The 20183-nt window shown below is 42.5% G+C and overlaps 1 protein-coding gene across 4 annotated transcripts; it reads left to right on the top strand.

Moving 5' to 3' along the window:
- Window positions 1-246: 246 nt before the first annotated feature.
- Window positions 247-19808, top strand: LOC124124276 (UDP-glucuronosyltransferase 1A5-like). 4 transcript variants are annotated; one of them, XM_048403005.1, is made up of 3 exons: window positions 3941-4034; window positions 7803-9323; window positions 18721-19808. In XM_048403005.1, the coding sequence occupies exons 2-3, from the start codon at window positions 7818-7820 to the stop codon at window positions 18751-18753; spliced, it is 1539 nt and encodes a 512-aa protein (XP_048258962.1). In that variant the 5' UTR covers window positions 3941-4034; window positions 7803-7817; the 3' UTR covers window positions 18754-19808. The 4 variants fall into 4 exon arrangements, with proteins under 4 accessions (XP_046343381.1, XP_048258962.1, XP_048258961.1 ...); XM_048403006.1 differs by having other exon boundaries at window positions 3965-4034; window positions 7787-9323; XM_046487425.2 differs by lacking the exons at window positions 3941-4034; window positions 7803-9323 and adding an exon at window positions 247-360 and having other exon boundaries at window positions 17199-19808.
- Window positions 19809-20183: the final 375 nt, after the last annotated feature.

Here is a 20183-nt window from a genome sequence, read left to right as displayed (position 1 = left end):
TTTATTGAGATATCTCACCTGTTCACTGACATTTTCACCTCACCTGTTTATTGACATATCTCACCTGTTCATTGACATTTTACCTCACCTGTTCATTGACAACATTCAGTTTCTTATGTTTCAGATTGTTCTGAAACCTAGGCTGTTCATGTCTGCACCTCTTTGAACTGTTTGTGTGTGTACCCTCTCACTTGTCCAAGGTCTAACGTCTCGATTTTTTACGAGTTAACGTTTGTATGCTGTCGGTTGCGTTTATCTGATAGCAGCCACTACTTCAAAAGTACAAGGCAGAGTTACCTCCCCTGTTATCGAGGACCATCGCTTGCGAGACTGTCGTGTGTGTTGTCGCAAACTTGTCAGGTACGTCAACGTAGATGTTCATGAAGTTACTTATAGTTTTGCAGCGGATCGCATGTAACTATGGCAATCAGCACGGCACTACTCTCGCTTCCTTGAGGTTTATTGACTGCCCTTCATTGACAGAACATCCCGTCGAAGTTGTGGGTAGAGAGGGGTGGTTTACATGAACGGAATTAGAAATATACAGTGTATTATAACCGTTTACTTATTGTTTCACGGGGGATGGGAAATGTTTGTTATATTAAAGAGAGGATAGGACATTAATTTTCAGCGAACAATCTTTTTGTGTCCCATTTATTTCTGGAACTATAATGTTATTTCGAAAAAAGTTTAAAATTCTTTCTTACTAATTTGCCTGGTGGTCTCAGCCATTCTCACAGAATCATTTGCAGGTGATTCGGGAATAAGTGCCTAAGAGTGTCCGCCTTATCCATGTACAGTTGTACACGTGAGGCTCGTCCAGCTCTTGGGCTTCAGGGGGGTCACAGCATGTATGAACGAACCTTTGATCATCTCCTGTTTGTTTGAACATTGTTTACATAACAATTGATTGGTTTATAGTGTCGAATACGATATTTCTTTTCCTTGTGTTACAAGATGAAGTGTAAATGTAACTGCAGCATGTACGTATTTCTTGGGATGTGTAATAGTCAATATTGTAAGTTTATAGAACCAATGTCCATGAATAGCCGTTTCATATTATTTTACAACTAAAACTGAATATATTACTTTAACAATGGATATACTTTTCGTTAAAATATATGCACACATTTCTGAAAGAATTGCCTTGGTCTTGGAATTGTTTTTTTTATGTCGTTTGATACACAGAACAGTGATGTCTGACGATTCGCCAGATGCGCGTTAGTCACCAACAATTTACGAATTATTCCTCTCGTTTTGCATTATATAATCAATGGGTTCATTCTTTTTTCAATATTGTGATCACAGGATATTAAACTGTTTACTTTATTTCTCCAGGAATTGTAAAAAGTATAAAAACAAAACCCATGCCAGGAACCCCGTTGGTCCAACCTTAAACGATTATACTGATAATTCTTTACCAATAGAGTTTTCTTCGCATCTTTTATTGTATAATTCTGAGACGAGATGAAGAGAAATAACAAACACAATATAGTCCACAATTAAATATAAATTTGGTTGTTTTGAAATATTCTTTTGGGTATTTCATTACGTAATTGATGCCAAACAGGTGCGTGTCTTGTCCAATTAAGACACACGACAAACTATCTAATTGTTTACATATTCAATACATTATTTACTTGCTGAAAGCAGTCATTTTATGTTGTGTCGAAAAAGCGTCAAATTCCGTTTTACACATCGAAATTTTCCATACCATGAACTAAAATTAGGTGAGATATAAATTAATCAAAATACGACGTTATCAAAGACATGAAAACAGTCATGACGTCAAAAGTAATGGTGTTATGTTTTTGGTATTTCATTTGATTATAAGGCTAGTGCTCCATTAATACTGGTACAACATTAGTCAAATTACACTTGCACAATCAGGAGAATGTTGGAATCTAAGGACTAAGTTATAGGTTAAATAGGGCCATCCATTTCTCTATTACCTCTTTTTAAAGTACGATTTCATCATTTCTTATGGGTTTTTTTAATAATTGAAAGTATACAGTTTCAATATCGATATTTGTATTGGGATATTTTGGTTCCTCGTGAACAAAACACCACGAAAATTAATTGCCCTTACCCACAGCTGATTCTCACCAAGTGACCTGAGTTACAGTGAACTAGTGCTAAGCATAGCGGAGTTATGCCCCCATTTCTTTGTACGCGTGTAACCTCTCCGTAGCCTTTTGACGTCATAGAGAAAAATCAGTTTTCGTCATTTACGGCATGCTATTTTTGGCATTGAATGTATGTCGTTATACATACGCATATAACTCCATTTGATATGTAGTTATGTCGTTCAGATATGAGGCAGTATTTTGTTCGCTCAGTTTCCGTAAAGCTTCTAAATAATTGTTTTTTTTCGCACAGTACTTTTATCGGTGTACGAAAAAAAGCGGAGTAATTTACTGCTTTTCAACGCAGAATAAATTCTCTGACAACACTTAGAAGTGTTTTTTTTAAAACCGTTTTAATATTTGCAGTTAAATTTAAACCATCAAATAGGAAATTTAATATTCTCCACCTCTGCGTAATTTTATAGCCAGAGGTAGATTCAGTGCCGCGTGAGCGCAATTCTCGCACAACCTTCACTTTTCCGACCTTAGGAAAATGTGCGTCAGAAAAAACCCTCGGCATCCAGAGGGAGAGACCCGTGATATGGCTGGAATAGTGCTAAAATCGGCGTAAACCTCTCACTCACTCTTGGGCTTCATGTGCATACACAGTATGGAATCGCAGAAGGGCGGATCTGAATTACGCCCTCCATTGTGGACGGATTACACCAGAAAAGCAGCCAAACGTGCGCACGTTAAGAGATACTTTCTTAGTTTAAGTGTAAAATTGGCTGAATATATCAGCTGAAATATGCACACGAGATTCATATACGCGTAATGTACCACCACGCCAAAATAAGTACACATATGACTGGCGTTACCCATAATTCACTGTGTTGTTTGATGCGTTCAAGTTTGGACAAGTATTCTTCAATTAGATAGTCTCTACGATGTTTACAACATTGATTTAACTACATGTAATTCTTGTATTTTGATTATCCTTAACGTTGAAAGGAGGGACAGCGAAAGCACCCGATACACAGCCAGTTACGGCCTCCCAGCCAGAAGTATGACAGTGACGGTCTGGTTGGCCTCTGGGTGACTTTATCTTCCAGTGACGGCCTTCCTCGGCCGTCACTGAACATCTCAGTGTGTAGGTATTCTGGCATCTAGTATCATAGCCACAGTTGAGCCCTCGGAAGGCTGTCAGTGGTTATACAGATACAAGATTACGTCACCCAGAGGCCAACCAGGCCACCTATACAGCGGTGTGTCATACTGTTGTTGGCCGAGACGTTGCAAGTGGTCGCGTGTAGGGTGTCGACAGTCAGCAACCCTGGCATCGTGTTGAACGGATTACCCGTAAGGGCATTGAACAAACTAGTTTTTCAAAATATCTGTGTGAACGTATTACACTTTTGAGTAATTGCTTTAAAGATTTTGTTCCTTAAAATTAATGATATAAATACAATCGATTCATCCATATGCGTTGGAATTTTGTATCGAGATAAGATTTGTTCAGCTACAGATACAAAACCAGATATTTTTTATTTAAAACTATGAACCTGATTTAAGAAAATGCAAAACACCTTGAAACAATGTAATTTTTGCGGCAGGCGATTTCCATTCGGAGATTGGTATTACGAGCAACTGTCCAAACCGTCGAGGTATGATGACACAAGATCAACTGTGTTATCAATCATACCACTCGATACATTTTGTCGATCTAATGTCAGATCTGTATTGTGTAAATAAGGACATCTGCTGTCACATCCAGATCCAGATCAGCTTGACATATTTGCTTCTTTATTTCCCACTGATACCTTGGTTGGTCCTATGTGGTTTGCAGAACAAGCTATCAACGTTTGTTCACAATGCAATGATTGATCTGAGAATAGAGTTACCTCCCCTGGTCTTGGTTGTTGATGGTTGTTGAGACGGAGGAAATCCAATTGTGTTTAAGTTGTGAAGGTATGTACTTGCAAGTTCTCGACAGAAAGTTGTATGGTAGCGTCATTATTATAACGAAGTGTTTTATTTGACTATTACTAGTACAAGGAAGATTTCGTTGTTATTTCCACTGACGGCTCACGGAAACAAATCTGTGGCTGTTGCCAGTGAGGGTAGAGAGGGGTGGTCTCGGGGACACCATATTTTTTTTACACCCCTTAGCTCCGTTTAAACCATTTTAGATGAACTGATGCACATGATTAACATTAAGGCTTTTATATTCAGTTTTCTGATCTGCGGCACTGAAATATCACAATGTAGGATGAAATAAAAAAGAAATATTTTCCCATCTATGTGTAATTTCAGTAATGAGAAAAACACCTTAAAAAGAACAACATTGTTTTATTTTTGTTAATTATCATTTAATGCAACACTCAGGAATATATTTCATCTATCTGACGACAGCCGGTGAATAATAGAGTCTTGTCCAGACAAACCAGGATTGATACTTGGAGCACAGTCCCATGCAGTCGTAGTACGATGACAACCAAGTCAACAAACAAATGCATTTTGTGTACAACAATGACTCCCCTCCCATGAAGTATGCCCATCTCCTCATGTGTTGTCACCATATCCCTACTGGAATTGCACAATATATTTAATAACAACATTTAACAAGCGATTATATTATCGTTATTTCAACAATTGTAAACACTGCTTGATAAGACCACACACGCTTATCTAAGGTTTTGTTAATCAAGTTGTTCGCGAAGTTACCTACTGCAAAGGTTGTTGATAAGCTTAGCGGAGCACTTTTACGTCCGTAGTACGACGGAACTGAACCCGAAACCGACTGACCGTTATGTTTACAAGCATGTGATGACTTTCGTGATGTCCAAAACACTTTTCCCATTATTTTGTCTGAATTATTTGCTTCAACTTCCATGTAATTAGTAAGGTGTGAATGCAATCTCTGCAATCTAGTACCAAACAAACAAACAAACAAACAAACCCCAAAATATATATGTCATGGTGACAGAGTGCACGATGACTCAGTAGGACAGCGCAGGGTTACAGAGAGTGCACAATTACATGGTGACGTGGGGTGCACGATAACACAATGACACAGAGTGCAGGATGACATGGTGACAGTGTGCCTGATAACACAGTGACACAGTGTACACTTTGATGCCGATTTCACGATGACACAGTGACACAGAGTGCTCAGTGACACAGTGTATACAATGACAGTGACACAGAGCCCAAGATGACATGGTGATAGAGTGCCTGATGACACAGTGACACAGAGTGCTCAATGACACAGTGTATACAATGACAGTGACACAGAGCCCAAGATGACAGAGTGCATGATAAAAGTGAAATAGTGCACAATAGCAGTGATGGAGTACATGATGACACATTGATAGGTTACATGATGACACGGTGATAGTGCATGATAACAGTGGCAAAGTGCATGATGCCACAGTGATGGAGTACTTGATGACAGTGACAGTACATGATGACCCAGTGACAGTGAATGAGTGAGTGAGTGAGTAATATCACGGCGGGGGACACCAGAAATGTGATGATGATGCATGATGACAGTGGCAGAGTGCATGACGACATATGGGCAGAGTACACGATGACAGTGACAGTACATGATGACAGAGTGACAGTGCATGATGACAGTGACAGTACATGATGACACAGTGGCAGAGTGCATGACTGTGGCAGAGTGCATGCTGACACAGTGAAATAGTGCATGATGTTAGTGACATAGTGCATGATAACAGTGATGGCATGAAGGCACTGTGATAAAGTACATGATGACACAGTAACAGAGTGTATGATGACAGTTACAGAGTGCATGATAACAGTGACAGTACATGATGACACATTAACAGAGTGCAAACTGACACAGTGAAATAGTGCAAGATGCCAGTGACTGAGTGCATGATAAAAGTGACAGAGAGCATGATGACAGTGACAGAGTGCATGATGACAGTGAAATAGTGCATGATGACAGTGACTGAGTGCATGATAAAAGTGACAGAGAGCATGATGACAGTGACAGAGTGCATGATGACAGTGAAATAGTGCATGATGCCAGTGACTGAGTGCATGATAAAAGTGACAGAGAGCATGATGACAGTGACAGAGTGCATGATGACAGTGAAATAGTGCATAATGACAGTGGCAGAGTGCATGATGACAGTGGCAGAGTGCATAATTACAGTGGCATAGTGCATGATGACAGTGAAATAGTGCATGATAAAAGTGACAGAGTGCATAATTACAGTGGCATAGCAGTGATGGAGTACATGATGACACATTGATAGGTTACACGATGACACGGTGATAGTGCATGATAACAGTGGCAAAGTGCATGATGCCACAGTGATGGAGTACTTGATGACACAGGGACATAGTGCATGATAACACAGTGATAGAGTGCATGATGACAGTGAAAGAGTACTTGATGACAGTGACAGTACATGATGACAGTGAGAGAGTACATGATGACAGTGAGAGAGTACATGATGACACAGTGACAGTGTATGATGACAGTGAGACAGCGTACGATGGCAGTGACAGAGTACATGATGACAGTGACAGTACATGATGACACAGTGACAGTGCATGAGTGAGTGAGTGAGTAATATCACGGCGGGGGACACCAGAAATGTGATGATGATGCATGATGACAGTGGCAGAGTGCATGACGACATAGGGACAGAGTACACGATGACAGTGACAGTACATGATGACACAGTGACAGCGTGCATGATGACAGTGACAGTACATGATGACACAGTGGCAGAGTGCATGACTGTGGCAGAGTGCATGCTGACACAGTGAAATAGTGCATGATGTCAGTGACAGAGTGCATGATAACAGTGACGGCATAATGACACATTGACAGAGTGCATGATAACACAGTGATAGAGTATATGATGACAAAGTGACAGAGTGCATAATGACACAGTGACAAAGCATGATGACAGTGACAGAGTGCATGATGACAGTGACAGAGTGTACATGATGACACAGTGACAGAGTGCATGATGACACAGTGACAGATTGCATGATGACAGTGAAATAGTGCACAATAGCAGTGACTGAGTGTATGATGCCACAGTGACAGTACATGATAACATAGTGACAGGGTACATGATGACACACTGACAGAGTGCATGATGACACAGTGACAGAGTACATGATGACACATTGACAGAGTGCATGATGACACAGGGACAGAGTGCATGATGACAGCGATAGAGTGCATGATGACAGTGAGAGTGTACATGATGACACAAAGAGAGAGTGCATGATGACACGGTGACAGTGCATGATGACACAGTGACAGTGTATGATGACAGTGACACAGCGTGCATGATGACAGTGACACAGAGTGCACGATGTCACAGTGACACAGAGTGCAATATGACACAGTGACAGTGCATGGTGACACAGTGACAGGGCATGATGACATGGTGACACAGAGTGCACGGTGGCACAGAGTCAACCAGGTATGGGTACGCAAGCGATACACAAGCGAGCACAATCAAATGGAATATGTGATGGTAGACACTCAGCATGGACAAGGCTGATTGAAAAGTACATTGTGACAACGTATCCTGAATTGTGTGGGTAGTCATACATTCGATATCAGTTTGCTAATCTTTCCGACTCTTAACACATGATGCAGTGACTATAAAGCATCAAAGATGTTTTCTCAGGAATAATCCTCAATACTAACTGATAATGAACAGGTTCTTCTGTTTTCAGGTAGTTCAGTTCAAGATGTCATTTCCTTCCTTCATACTTCTTAGCTCAATAGTCAGCTGTGTCCAGGGAGCAAGAATTCTTCATATCCCCGCTCCTGCAACTAGCCACTGTCTAGAATCAATGTCCATTGGGCACGCACTTCTTGAAAGAGGCCATCATGTAACGTTGTTTGTTGTCCTCTCGAATCCCAAGCCATGTTTAGAAAGAATAAATACTGAAGTCTTCAAGTCCAGATTCAGACTGGTTGTTCCTGATCTGGATCCATCGTTTCAGGAGAAACATGATGACCTGATGGCAATTATCCTCAAAGGGATATTTGAAGGAGTTGTTAAACTGGGCATGATTCTGTCTGTCATGAAACCTTTAATCGAAAACCACTGCAGAGCTGCGATGAAAGATAAAGAAACTCTAAAAATGTTAAAAATGGACAAGTACGATATTGTGGTGGTCGATTCTATGCCTGGCAATGAATGTCTGTTTGCCATTGCAGCCTATCTTGGGGTTCCAGCAGTCACTACCAGTTCCTATATTAGCCCGACAGAGAGCGGAATGCCTCATCAAAGTAACACTCTCCCTCACATATTGTCTACTTACACGAATGACATGACATTCCCAGAAAGGTTCATGAACACACTCGTCAACTTCGCCACTCCACTTCTGTTGCGCTTCGTGTCCCCATCCATTGACTTCTCGGTATTGGATGAAAAACTCCGACATGTTCAGCCAGGTGACTTGATAAGGCACTCTGTGCTTTTCATTGAAAACTCCGACTATATCATTGACTACCCCAAAGCTGTGTTTCCGAATTTTATTCAGTGTGGTGGTCTTACAGCAAGACCAGCAAACCCACTTTCATCTGAAATGAAGAAATACATGGATGCGGCAGAACAAGGCGTTGTACTTGTTACCTTTGGAAGCTTGATAAAAGGGTTTCCACCACCTCTGATTGAAAAGTTGATGGCTGTCTTTGGTCGACTGAAGTACCAAGTTCTGTTCAAGCAGGATAAAGAGGAAATCCGCGGTAACATCAAAACCATGAAATGGGTGCCGCAAAATGATATCCTAGGCCATCCCAACACCAAGGTGTTTATTTCTCATTGTGGGAAGAACGGATTTTGGGAGGCACTGTATCACGGAGTTCCAATCATCTGTATGCCAATCCACGCGGAAACATTCACCACAGCCATAAAGGTTAAGAAATACAATATAGGATCTAGAATTGAAATATTTGATGATACTGTTGATGATCTGTTTGAAAAGATAAGCCGCATTCTTGAAAACAAATCTATCAGCCAGAACATGAAGAGGATGTCGAGGCTCCTTCATGACAGACCAGAAAAGCCTGCAGAACGAGCAGCATCTGCTGTAGAACATGTTATCAAGTACGGCGGAGACCACTTGCGGCCACCCCCAGTTTGCTTCGTTAGTTACATCTATGCTGATGTATGGCTGTCTATTGCTGTTATTGTCAGTGTGATAATTGCTGTCGATATCTGGATCTGTCGCAAGTGTTGTTGCAAGGGAAAGAGTGACAGGAAGCACAAAACTGAGTGATGAAGTATACCTGTGGTGTATATGGATTGTTAGGCGTATTTATTTGAAGCTTAGATCAATGAATCAATTGTGACTGTGAATTTGACAATAATCATGATTAGTGAAGTCACTTGTCATTGCTATGTTGATATTCATATACTACAACAGGCTAAAGACTATTTCCTGCAGACTAAAGATACTATTGTCAAATGACAAAGTGTGTTCAGTGTTTTCTGTGTTCTTTGAAATAAAGTTTTCCTTTCAAACAAGAGTTATTTAACTGTTGGATCATGACTGTCTTTAATTCTAAAGTTGTAGTACGCTGCCTACCGTTGTTGAGAGATATTGATATGCCCTTCTTATTTGTTGTTGAAAAGATTCAGAAAATGGGGAAGATGTTATCCATACGTGTTTTTGCGATAAAGTTTTACTTGAAATGTATGTTTGATAGTTGTGATATATGGAGTTGATATCACTGGAATATTCCTGCTTGCGGCCTTAAACAACTTTCGCTCACTTACTGTTCTTTTTAGGATTGTTTTCGTCTTACTTTTCAATTACATGTACTTGTCCATCAACCAAACTCAAGTAGTGTTGTATTAAGTTGTAATTTTGACGTGTGGGTTATCGCGAGTTTGAACTTGAACATCTTTAATTGCTTTGTTCTCATCTGGGATTTCGGATCATTTTGGAGCCCCAATAGCCCTTAGTTGTCATCGTACCCTGATGGCTCGGAACGTTGCTCCTAGTATCAATCACCGATTTGTCTTGTCTTGGTTTGACTACTCGATTATTTACGGTGTTAAACAACAAACAGCATGTACACTTGCAAAGTTGTAATGGGACTGTGGGGAGGGAGCCTAGTGGTAAACTCACCTGGTGTACCAGCAATTCTGTTAGAACCGGCGTCACTCCCTATAAAATATCAAAGGTCAATAAATGTGTACGTCGTAACCCGAATCTGTATCAGTTCTAACAAAGCAGTATTGTATCAATTCACTGCGTGTGTCAGTGCCCCATCTCCACCCTCAAAGTTGGGGTCAACAACTGCGCACACCCTGGGTCCTTACTCATAATATGAGTCACGCGTTGCCCGGGTTGAAAAAAATACATTTATTCGTGGTTTTCACCATTACTTTGTGCTTTCCTTCCACAAAAACATCCGATTTGACTCGATTATTTACAGGCCGCCGTCATATCAGCTTGAATAGTGCTGAGTGCGGTGTTGAACAACAAACAGGATGTAGACTTGCAAAGCTATAATGAGACTGTGGGGAGCCTTCTGGTAGGCTCACCTGGTGTACCAGCAAAACTGGTTGCAATCTGTGTCACTCGCTATAAAATATCAAAGGTCAATAAATGTGTACACCGTAACCCGAGTTTTTATCTATTCCAACTTAGCGGTATTGTACCTGGTTGTTACTTAACAACACCGCGTGTGTCAGTGCCCGATCTCCACCCTCAGTGTTGGGGTCAACAACTGTGCACATCGCAAACGGATATCTGTGAATACATGTACCTAAAGGAAATGAGACATGTTTTATGAACATTTTGAAGCATTTTGTTAGTAAAGGATCTAACTGTGTGAAGTAGTTTGGGTGAATGGTATTCCTTTCATCGCTCTTATAACACAGTCACTCAGTGGTTTTCTCTAGTTACACAACACTTAACACAGGCACAGTAGCGTCAATTGTGATGTCAGGTGGTAACAGAAAGCAGCTTGTTGCTTTTCCCTAAACCAGTTCGGACTTATGCCGATTTCATAGTGCTGGCCCACTGAGATAACATGCCGCAGTTTAAAGTAAATACCCCACTCAGACACAATATACTGACTCCGAGCCGACCAATCCTTGTTTTGGCCCAAACCTCACGCAACACTAATCCTAACCCTTAAACCTTCACAAACGCACCTCATGGAGCAAACACATCAAAATCAAAATTGACAGTTCACTTTTGACCTGCATCACTTCGAGCTTTCCTCCCACATTAAGCTGACACGCCGTGGTATACCTGGAATAATGTTAAAAGCGGCGTTAAACCCAACTCACTCATTCACTCACCAACTCACTCAGTCAGGGCTCAGTATGATACACTGTCAGTGAGGGCTCAGTATAATACACTGTCAGTCAGGGCTCAGTATGATACACTGTTAGTCAGCACTCAGTATGATACACTGTCAGTCGGGGCTCAGTATGATACACTGTCAGTCAGGGCTCAGTAGGATACACCGTCAGTCAGGACTCAGTATGATACACCGTCAGTCAGGGCTCGGTATGATACACTGTCAGTCGGGGCTCATTAGGATACACTGTCAGTCAGGGCTCAGTATGATGCACTGACAGTCAGGGTTCAGTATGTTGTGCTTCTGATCACAATTGTCATCCGCTGCCATGGGGCCAAAATTCTTTTAATTCCAACTCCTGCAACTAGCCACTATCTGGAAATTATGTCCATTGGACAAGCTCTTCTGAATAGAGGCCACCATTTTACCAAGTTGCCGTCCTCTTTGATCCCAGGGGCGGTCGGGTAGCCTAGTGGTTAAAGGGTTCGCTCGTCACGCCAAAGACGGGGTTCGATTCCCGACATGGGTACAATGTGTGAAGCCCTTTTCTGGTGTCCCCCCGCCGTGATATTGCTGGAATATTGCTAAAGCGGCGTAAAACCACACTCACTCACTCACTCTTTGATCCCAAATCCTGTATTGGAAGGTTGGATAAGGAGGCTTTCAAGACCACATTCAACCTTATTGTTCCTGATCTTGATCCATCGATGCGCAGATGACACCGGATGAACTGATGGCAGCTGCAAACAAACATATTTTTAGTCATGGTAGTTTATGGAAAATGTTTTTGAACTTTTTGAAACCTATACTAGAGAATCACTGCACTGCTGCGATGAAAGATGGGGTTGTTTTAGAAGGGTTGAAGAAGGGCATTTATAACATTGCATTGGTTGGTGAATGCCTAGCTCAGAATGTTTGTACGCCATCGCTGCCCGTCTAGGGGTTCAAACAGTTGCTACTGGCTCCTACATCGATGCATCTGACAGCTGAATGCCTATACAAAGTAACACATTTCCTCACCTATATAATAGTGGTTTTCACCAAAGTCAGAAACGCCGAGGTTAATTTGTATTCCGTCCATATCAAGTACAAGGTGAGTGCAGAATATAAACAAGTAGTGAACCTGCTTCCTCGATCTCTTCGGTGGGACACACTATTGTCAGATATAATAAAGTTGTCAAAATACACCCGTGGCTAACAGAGAATATTGGGCTGATTGGACATAGATGGACACTGGAAAACATAAAAAAAGAAAGAAAATCAATTCATAACTCGTAACTCGTAACAATACATCTTTTTATCCCCCGCCGCGCGAAAGCGCGAAGCGGGGGATATAGTATTCACGACCGTCCGTACGTACGTCCGTACGTCCCACCTGTTTGTTGCCGCGATATCTCAAGAACTAAACACTGGATTGTCTTCATATTTGGAACTATGGTGTATATACAGACTCCGCAGACACCAGTCGGTTTTGGTGACCTTGATCCCATTTTCAAGGTCACAGCAGACAAATCTGCTTTTAGAGTTGGAAAACGGTGTTGCCGCGATATCTCAAGAACTAATCGCTGGATTGTCTTCATATTTGGAACTATAGTGTATATACAGACACCGCATATACCTGTCAGATTTGGTGACCTTGACCCCATTTTCAAGGTCACAGCAGGCAAATCTGTTTTTGGAGTTGGAAAACGGTGTTGCCACAATATCTCAAGAACTAATTGCTGGATTGTCTTCATATTTGGTACTATGGTGAACAGGCGGGGGATATTTCGTCACTCTGTGACAAATACTTGTTCTAAAACGTTTTGTGTCTGGGAATGCAATGCCAACTGTCATGTACTGTGCATATTAAACGTTAAATGAACATGTAATATACAAATTATTTCATTTCCAAACTTCAGATTTGAAATATTTCCTCATTGTATTCACAACTGAAAGTTGTGTAAGGACATATTTTGTATCAGGGGCTAAAAAAAATATCAAGTAGAGTTTTGCTGCTGGTGATTTTCATTTGGGATAAAGTTATCTCCATTGTCCTTGTCCCTTCCCTTGTTGCCTATCAGAACGCGCAGTCTATCTGGGTCAGGTGGTTACCAAACGAATAGTGCAAAATAACAAAATCGGTTCCTTCTTTTCCAATAAGTTGTATATGTGCTTCATACGGAGTTACCTCATGTTCACGTTAAAGTAGGAATACGAGGATAAATATCTTAATTACATATTAGGTTTGCTTTATCAACAAGGCATTTCATAACATGCATATGACCATATAAAAGTGAAAATACGTCATATATAAGTGAACTGTCAACTTTGATCTTTGAGGTGTTTGCTCCATGAGGTGGGTTTGTGAAGACTTTGGGGTTAGGATAAGTAGGATAAGTGTAGCGTGAGGTTCGGGAGTGAACGGCCTGTGGTTTAAGGTGCTGCCGCTGCTGCCAGTCACTGATGTTGGTGTCATGGAATATTACTCCTTTAACAATGGGCTTTCTCCCACACTGAGCTGACAAGTCTAAGTATGTTGCCCTGTCAGTCAGGGTCTCAGTATGTTACCCTGTCAGTCAGGACTCAGTATGTTACCCTGTCAGTCAGGGTCTCAGTATGTTACCCTGTCAGTCAGGGACTCAGTAGGTTGCACTGTCAGTCAGGGTCTCAGTATGTTGCCCTGTCAGTCAGGGACTCAGTATGTTGCCCTGTCAGTCAGGGTCTCAGTATGTTACCCTGTCAGTCAGGGACTCAGTAGGTTGCACTGTCAGTCAGGACTCAGTATGTTGCCCTGTCAGTCAGGGTCTCAGTATGTTACCCTGTCAGTCAGGGACTCAGTATGTTGCACTGTCAGTCAGGGTCTCAGTATGTTGCCCTGTCAGTCAGGGTCTCAGTAGGTTGCACTGTCAGTCAGGACTCAGTAGGTTGTACTGTCGGTCAGGGTCTCAGTATGTTGCCCTGTCAGTCAGGACTCAGTATATCGCCCTGTCAGTCAGGGTCTCAGTAGGTTGCACTGTCAGTCAGGGGCTCAGGATGTTGTACTGTCAGTCAGGGTCTCAGTATGTTGCCCGGTCAGTCAGGGTCTCAGTATGTTGCCCTGTCAGTCAGGGTCTCAGTATGTTGTACTGTCAGTCAGGGTCTCAGTAGGTTGCCCTGTCAGTCAGGGTCTCAGTATGTTGCCCTGTCAGTCAGGGCTCAGTATGGTGTACTGTCAGTCAGGGGCTGAGTATGCATGCTGTCTTTAAGGCACTCGTGATCAGTAGGTTGCACTATCAGTCAGGGTCTCAGGATGTTGTACTGTCAGTCAGGGTCTCAGTAGGTTGCCCTGTCAGTCAGGGTCTCAGTATGTTGCCCTGTCAGTCAGGGCTCAGTATGGTGTACTGTCAGTCAGGCGCTGAGTATGCATGCTGTCTTTAAGGCACTCATGATCAGTAGGTTGCACTGTCAGTCAGGGACTCAGTAGGTTGCACTATCAGTCAGGGGCTCAGGATGTTGTACTGTCAGTCAGGGTCTCAGTATGTTGCCCTGTCAGTCAGGGCTCAGTATGGTGTACTGTCAGTCAGGCGCTGAGTATGCATGCTGTCTTTAAGGCACTCGTGATCAGTAGGTTGCACTGTCAGTCAGGGACTCAGTGGGTTGCACTATCAGTCAGGGGCTCAGGATGTTGTACTGTCAGTCAGGGACTCAGTATGTTGTACTGTCAGTTAGGGACTCAGTAAGTTGTACTGTCAGTCAGGGGCTCAGTATGTTGTACTGTCAGTCAGGGACTCTGTATGTTGTACTCTCAGTCAGGGACTCAGTATGTTGTACTGTCAGTTAGGGACTCAGTATGTTGTACTGTCAGTCAGGGACTCAGTAGGTTGTACTGTCAGTCAGGGGCTCAGGATGTTGTACTGTCAGTCAGGGACTCAGTATGTTGCACTGTCAGTCAGGGACTCAGTATGTCGTACTGTCAGTCAGGGGCTCAGTATGTTGTACTGTCAGTTAGGGACTCAGTATGTTGTACTGTCAGTTAGGGACTCAGTATGTTGTACTGTCAGTCAGGACTCAGTATATTGCACTGTCAGCCAGGGTCTCAGTATGTTGCCCTTTCAGTCAGGGTTTCAGTATGTTGCCCTGTCAGTCAGGGACTCAGTAGGTTGCACTATCAGTCAGGGACTTAGAATGTTGTACTGTCAGTCAGGGACTCAGTAGGTTGCACTATCAGTCAGGGTCTCAGTAGGTTGCCCTGTCAGTCAGGGCTCAGTAGGTTGTACTGTCAGTCAGGGACTCAGTAGGTTGCACTATCAGTCAGGGTCTCAGTATGTTGCCCTGTCAGTCAGGGTCTCAGTATGTTGCCCTGTCAGTCAGGGTCTCAGTATGTTGCCCTGTCAGTCAGGGACTCAGTAGGTTGCACTGTCAGTCAGGGTCTCAGTATGTTACCCTGTCAGTCAGGGCTCAGTAGGTTGCACTATCAGTCAGGGTCTCAGTATGTTGCCCTGTCAGTCAGGGTCTCAGTATGTTGCCCTGTCAGTCAGGGTCTCAGTATGTTGCCCTGTCAGTCAGGGTCTCAGTATGTTGCCCTGTCAGTCAGGGTCTCAGTATGTTACCCTGTCAGTCAGGGCTCAGTAGGTTGCACTATCAGTCAGGGTATCAGTATGTTGCCCTGTCAGTCAGGGTCTCAGTATGTTGCCCTGTCAGTCAGGGTCTCAGTATGTTACCCTGTCAGTCAGGACTCAGGATGTTGTACTGTCAGTCAGGGTCTCAGTATGTTGCCCTGTCAGTCAGGGCTCCGTATGGTGTACTGTCAGTCAGGCGCTGAGTATGCATGCTGTCTTTAAGGCACTCGTGATCAGTAGGTTGCACTGTCAGTCAGGGACTCAGTAGGTTGCACTATCAGTCAGGGGCTCAGGATGTTGTACTGTCAGTCAGGGACTCAGTATGTTGTACTGTCAGTTAGGGACTCAGTATGTTGTACTGTCAGTCAGGGGCTCAGTATGTTGTACTGTCAGTCAGGGACTCTGTATGTTGTACTCTCAGTTAGGGACTCAGTATGTTGTACTGTCAGTTAGGGACTCAGTATGTTGTACTGTCAGTCAGGGACTCAGTATGTTGTACTGTCAGTCAGGGTCTCAGGATGTTGTACTGTCAGTCAGGGACTCAGTATGTTGCACTGTCAGTCAGGGACTCAGTATGTTGTACTGTCAGTCAGGGTCTCAGTATGTTGCACTGTCAGTCAGGGGCTCAGTAGGTTGCACTGTCAGTCAGGACTCAGTGTGTTGTACTGTCAGTCAGGGTCTCAGTATGATTAGATGTCAGTCAGCGCTCAGTATGTTGTGCTGTCAGTCAGGGTCTCAGTATGATTAGATGTCAGTCAGCGCTCAGTCTGTTGTGCTGTCAGTCAGGCTCAGTATGTTGTACTGTCAGTCAGGGACTCTGTATGTTGTACTCTCAGTTAGGGACTCAGTATGTTGTACTGTCAGTCAGGGACTCAGTAGGTTGTACTGTCAGTCAGGGGCTCAGGATGTTGTACTGTCAGTCAGGGTCTCGTTATCAGTCAGGGTCTCAGTGTGCTACGCTGTCAGTCAGGGAATCATTATGATTAGCTTTCAGTCAGGGGCCTTGTCAGTCTGTTGCGGTGTCCATTGATTTAAGGTGCGGCATCAGCTGCCAGTACCTACTTCAGCCCAATGATCATTATTCGATTACACTTTCTCACACACTGAGCTGATAAGAGGTCATACTGTTAATAAAAATATTTACATTATACCCTCTTACAATGTAGAGCAGTGAAAGCGCAACTTCAATAATTAGTAATCAATAGCTGCTTTTAATTGCAGGTATTTCAGTTGAAAGATGTCACTTCCTAACTTCGTCCTTCTGATCACAATTGTCAGCTGCTGCCATGGGGCCAAGATTCTTTTAATTCCAACTCCTGCAACTAGCCACTGTCTGGAAATTATGTCCATTGGACAAGCTCTTCTGAAAAGAGGCCACCATGTTACCTTATTTGCCGTCCTCTTTGATCCCAAATCCTGTATTGGAAGGTTGGATAAGGAGGCTTTCAAGACCACATTCAACGTTATTGTTCCTGATCTTGATCCATCGATGCAGAAGACACATGAAGAAGTGTTGGCAGCTGGACAAAAAGTCATATTTAGTCGTGGTGGTATGTGGAAAATGTTTTTGAACTTTTTGAAACCTATGCTACAGAATCACTGTAGTGCTGCGATGAAAGATAGGGTTGTTTTAGAAGGGTTAAAGAAGGGCAATTATGACATTGCATTGGTGAGTAGAATGCCTGGCTCAGAATGTTTGTTCGCCATCGCTGCCTATCTTGGGGTTCCAACAGTTGTTGCTAGCTCCTACATCGACGCAAGAGACAGCGGAATGCCTCTACAAAGTAACACATTTCCTCACCTTATGTCTAGTTTCACCAATGACATGACATTCCCTGAAAGACTCATAAACACACTCTTAATCTTTGCCACTTCTATCGTATTCAAAGCTTCTTCAACATCTACTGACTACTCTGTGCTGGGTGATAAACTCCGAGATGTTGACGCAAGCCAACTGGTAAGGGACTCTGTGCTTTTCATAGAAAACTCCGATTATATCATTGACTACCCCAAAGCTGTGTTTCCAAATTTCATTCAGTGTGGTGGTCTTACAGCAAGCCCAGCAAACCCTCTTTCAGGGGAATTGAAGAAGTACATGGATGCAGCACAAAAAGGTGTTGTACTTGTTACCTTTGGAAGCTTGATAAAAGGGTTTCCACCACCTCTGATTGAAAAGTTGATGGCTGTCTTTGGTCGACTGAAGTACCAAGTTCTGTTCAAGCAGGATAAAGAGGAAATCCGCGGTAACATCAAAACCATGAAATGGGTGCCGCAAAATGATATCCTAGGCCATCCCAACACCAAGGTGTTTATTTCTCATTGTGGGAAGAACGGATTTTGGGAGGCACTGTATCACGGAGTTCCAATCATCTGTATGCCAATCCACGCGGAAACATTCACCACAGCCATAAAGGTTAAGAAATACAATATAGGATCTAGAATTGAAATATTTGATGATACTGTTGATGATCTGTTTGAAAAGATAAGCCGCGTTCTTGAAAACAAATCAATCAGCCAGAACATGAAGAGGATGTCGAGGCTCCTTCGTGACAGACCAGAAAAGCCTGCAGAACGAGCGGCATCTGCTGTAGAACATGTTATCAAGTACGGCGGAAACCACATGCGACAGCCCCCAGTTTGCTTTGTTAGTTACATCTATGCTGATGTATGGCTGTCTATTGCTGTTATTGTCAGTGTGATAATTGCTGTCGATATCTGGATCTGTCGCAAGTGTTGTTGCAAGGGAAAGAGCGACAAGAAGCACAAAACTGAGTGAGATGGAACATTTTGATAATGTTACTTCGTAGGTTAGAACTCATGGATGTTTGAATGTTTGTTCACTTTGATAACACCAGCACATTACATACAATGAGAATAAACTGTTTGATATACTTCCAAATGTCATGGCTCAGTCAATCAAAATGATGATTTGGCAATTCATTTAACTAGACTTGTTTTGTTATAAAGGCTGCATACGCCACCTCTGACTTCTGGCCTGTACTAAAATGAAACTTAATTGAACAAGAGATTCAAGCAGTGAAAAGTTCAATAACGTTTAGAAAATTGATGCCAATGTCGTATTTTGTTTTGTCAAATTTTATATTCATATTATTCCAATATTCAATGGACACTTCGTTTAGTTCGATATTTTATTATATCAAATGCACTATGGCGGAATACATATGTACTATTCATGTTACATAACAGGATACGTAACAGTCTGACGGTGTTTAGCCATTGTGTTAGTCAGTATGCAATCTGACCGTTGGACAGCAGCTAGGCAGGCTGCCTCACTGATCCTCCAAGATGCTGTCTGGCCATTGCTGTCCTGTTACCATTGTGTTTTGTTTGTTTGTTGATAATGCAGCACTCAGCACTGTTCAAGCTATATGACAGTGGTCTGTAAATAATCGTGTCTGGACCAGACAATCCAGTGATTGATATCATGAACATTGATCCATGCAGTTGGGATACGATGACATGCATCAACCAAGTCAGCGAGCCTAACCACTCAATCCCGTTAGTCGCCTCAAGCAGGATCGACTTTTATACGGCAAGCATTGGATTGACGAATACCTTTCCACCCCGGATCCTCATGGGTGTGGCTGTATTCTTTTAATCAGGAATAAAATGTTGTGGACCCAATGATGGACTCCTGTATTGGAAGAGACAGATCTCCCAAACGAAATAGTCCTGGATACTTGTAATGATTTGTTTGTTTAACGCCACTGTCATAGCGACTGATTTACGACACCCATTGTCTGAAGAACATTTAATTGCAAAGGCTCTTTACCCTGGAGCCATGACATCTATATGCCTTGAAACATTTAATTGCTGTTATTTATAAGATGCTAATCATAATTGTTAATCCCCATTTTTGTGTACATCGACCGTCTGTCATCCTGAACAGGATGTGCAAGTATGTCACTGATGATTTACTGTTTACATTTATATTTATTACTCACTAAATTTCAGGTGACCTTGGCTATATAAGCCTTGGTCCAGAATGATTGAAAGGAGAAAAGAGAGAAAGAGAAAGAAAGGTCTTACCCTTAGCCTAGCTAGGGTTAGGCTGGGTGCTCCGGGGCACCAAGACAACAAGCACTACCACTATGTGCTGACTTGGCACATAGTGTCATTTGTATGTATCTATCTACATGTATAAAGTAAAACTGTATATACTGCAAGCCATCGTCTCCAAGTTGT

This window comes from Haliotis rufescens, unplaced genomic scaffold (assembly GCF_023055435.1).
Source record: "Haliotis rufescens isolate VD_foot unplaced genomic scaffold, xgHalRufe1.0.p SCAF_3, whole genome shotgun sequence".
Classification (NCBI taxonomy): Eukaryota; Metazoa; Mollusca; class Gastropoda; order Lepetellida; family Haliotidae; genus Haliotis; species Haliotis rufescens.
Note: the sequence above shows the minus strand (reverse complement) of the source record. Positions and strands in the feature narration are given on the sequence as shown.

What these genes read in the sequence shown, in the direction of transcription:
- LOC124124276 (XM_046487425.2), top strand. Translation starts at nt 17,215, where the DNA reads ATGTCACTTCCTAACTTCGTCCTTCTGATCACAATTGTCAGCTGCTGC.